General features: G+C 38.5%; 1 protein-coding gene across 1 annotated transcript; it reads right to left on the reverse strand.

Moving 5' to 3' along the window:
• Positions 1 to 326: 326 nt before the first annotated feature.
• Positions 327 to 1,045, reverse strand: LOC148198295 (uncharacterized). Its single transcript, XM_088091783.1, has one exon. It carries the CDS (start codon positions 1,007 to 1,009, stop codon positions 485 to 487), a length of 525 nt encoding a protein of 174 aa, XP_087947909.1. The 5' UTR covers positions 1,010 to 1,045; the 3' UTR covers positions 327 to 484.
• Between the last annotated feature and the right edge of the window lie 219 nt (positions 1,046 to 1,264).

The following is a 1,264-nucleotide window of genomic DNA, read 5'->3' on the forward strand; positions in this document are numbered from 1 at the left end:
TGGACAACATAATTCATGATTATTTCTTCAACATTAGGATTTTGCTGGCCAATGTAACAGGATTTCTCTTCGATTGATCTTGATTATGGTTGTACCGTACGGCCCACACCCGAAATAATGGTTTTTTTTCTTATTGATGTTAATAGAAATTTTTTTATTTGCGTTGCCAGGATTATTTTATTGTTGTTGATGTTGTTGCAGATTATTATTATTTTACTGCATATTAGTTAGAATTTTCTCAACCATTGTTAAGGACATTATTTGTAGATTTTCTTGATTGACGTTTAATTGTAGTTTTCTTTTATTGATATCTACAACGATTCCAATGGATCTCAAAAAGCATACCTTGACCTCCCCCATGAAATTAGCTCCACATAACATTCCAATGGAAAAACCAGAAAAACCAGGGAAAGAAAAGGAACCCTCATTAAATCAGAAATAGTATTGAGCTGTGCAGAATGACAATGTCTCTAAACTACTAAAATCATGTTTCCATCCATGACTTTGGCAGTGAAGATCCGAATATTTGGTGAAGCAGTATTTTCTCCCTTTTGCTTAGCTTGTTTATGCCATATCCCCGAAAAACTCCTAATTTCAATGCTTCTCTTCCTTCATCAACAACCCTTTTCCTCACAGCGGTCAATAAAGATGAACCATGAGGAGTTTCGCTGTTTCCAGCTTTCGCTGTTTCATCATGTACCATCTTGGCTTCCCCTGCTTTCTCCTCAGGTTGAGTCTTGGCTCCATTGGCACTAGTGCCTGCACAATCATCATGGTCCCCATTACCCCACCATTTATTTGAAGTGGCTGATAAGCCTTCTGACGGAAATCCAGACTTGAATTCATCCATTGTTGTCATTGCTTTGGTCAAGCCAGCATTGGCCACATTCTGCGTCCGTGCACTTTCCACATTCTTGTTTCCTTGCTGCTGCGAATTTTGCAGCACTGTAATACCTTGTGCTTTGGCCCTCTCATCATTTGTTTGTTGCAAGACACTGCCCTCAAACATCAGATTACCATAGATTAGATATACAGGATAATCAAATAGGNTCCTTATGCGTGCTGAGTGTTGAACGATTGATGTTGGATCAATGTATATGTTTGTGCGTTTGCTTGTTTGCTTGCCTTCCTCTGTTAATCAAAACTGCACCCAAAATGCAGTTTCAGTGCTTTCATCTATTTGACTAACAATAGAAGATTGGCATACACTTCCCTAACATCAACACTTCATACCCCTTTGGCACCCAAAAAAAACATGCAAATA

The sequence above is a fragment of the Vigna umbellata genome, chromosome 5, assembly GCF_029865625.1.
Source record: "Vigna umbellata cultivar VRB3 chromosome 5, Vumbellata_1.0, whole genome shotgun sequence".
NCBI classification, from domain to species: Eukaryota; Viridiplantae; Streptophyta; class Magnoliopsida; order Fabales; family Fabaceae; genus Vigna; species Vigna umbellata.

Coding starts and splice junctions, on each gene's coding strand:
- LOC148198295 (XM_088091783.1), bottom strand. CDS start 1,009: ATGTTTGAGGGCAGTGTCTTGCAACAAACAAATGATGAGAGGGCCAAA.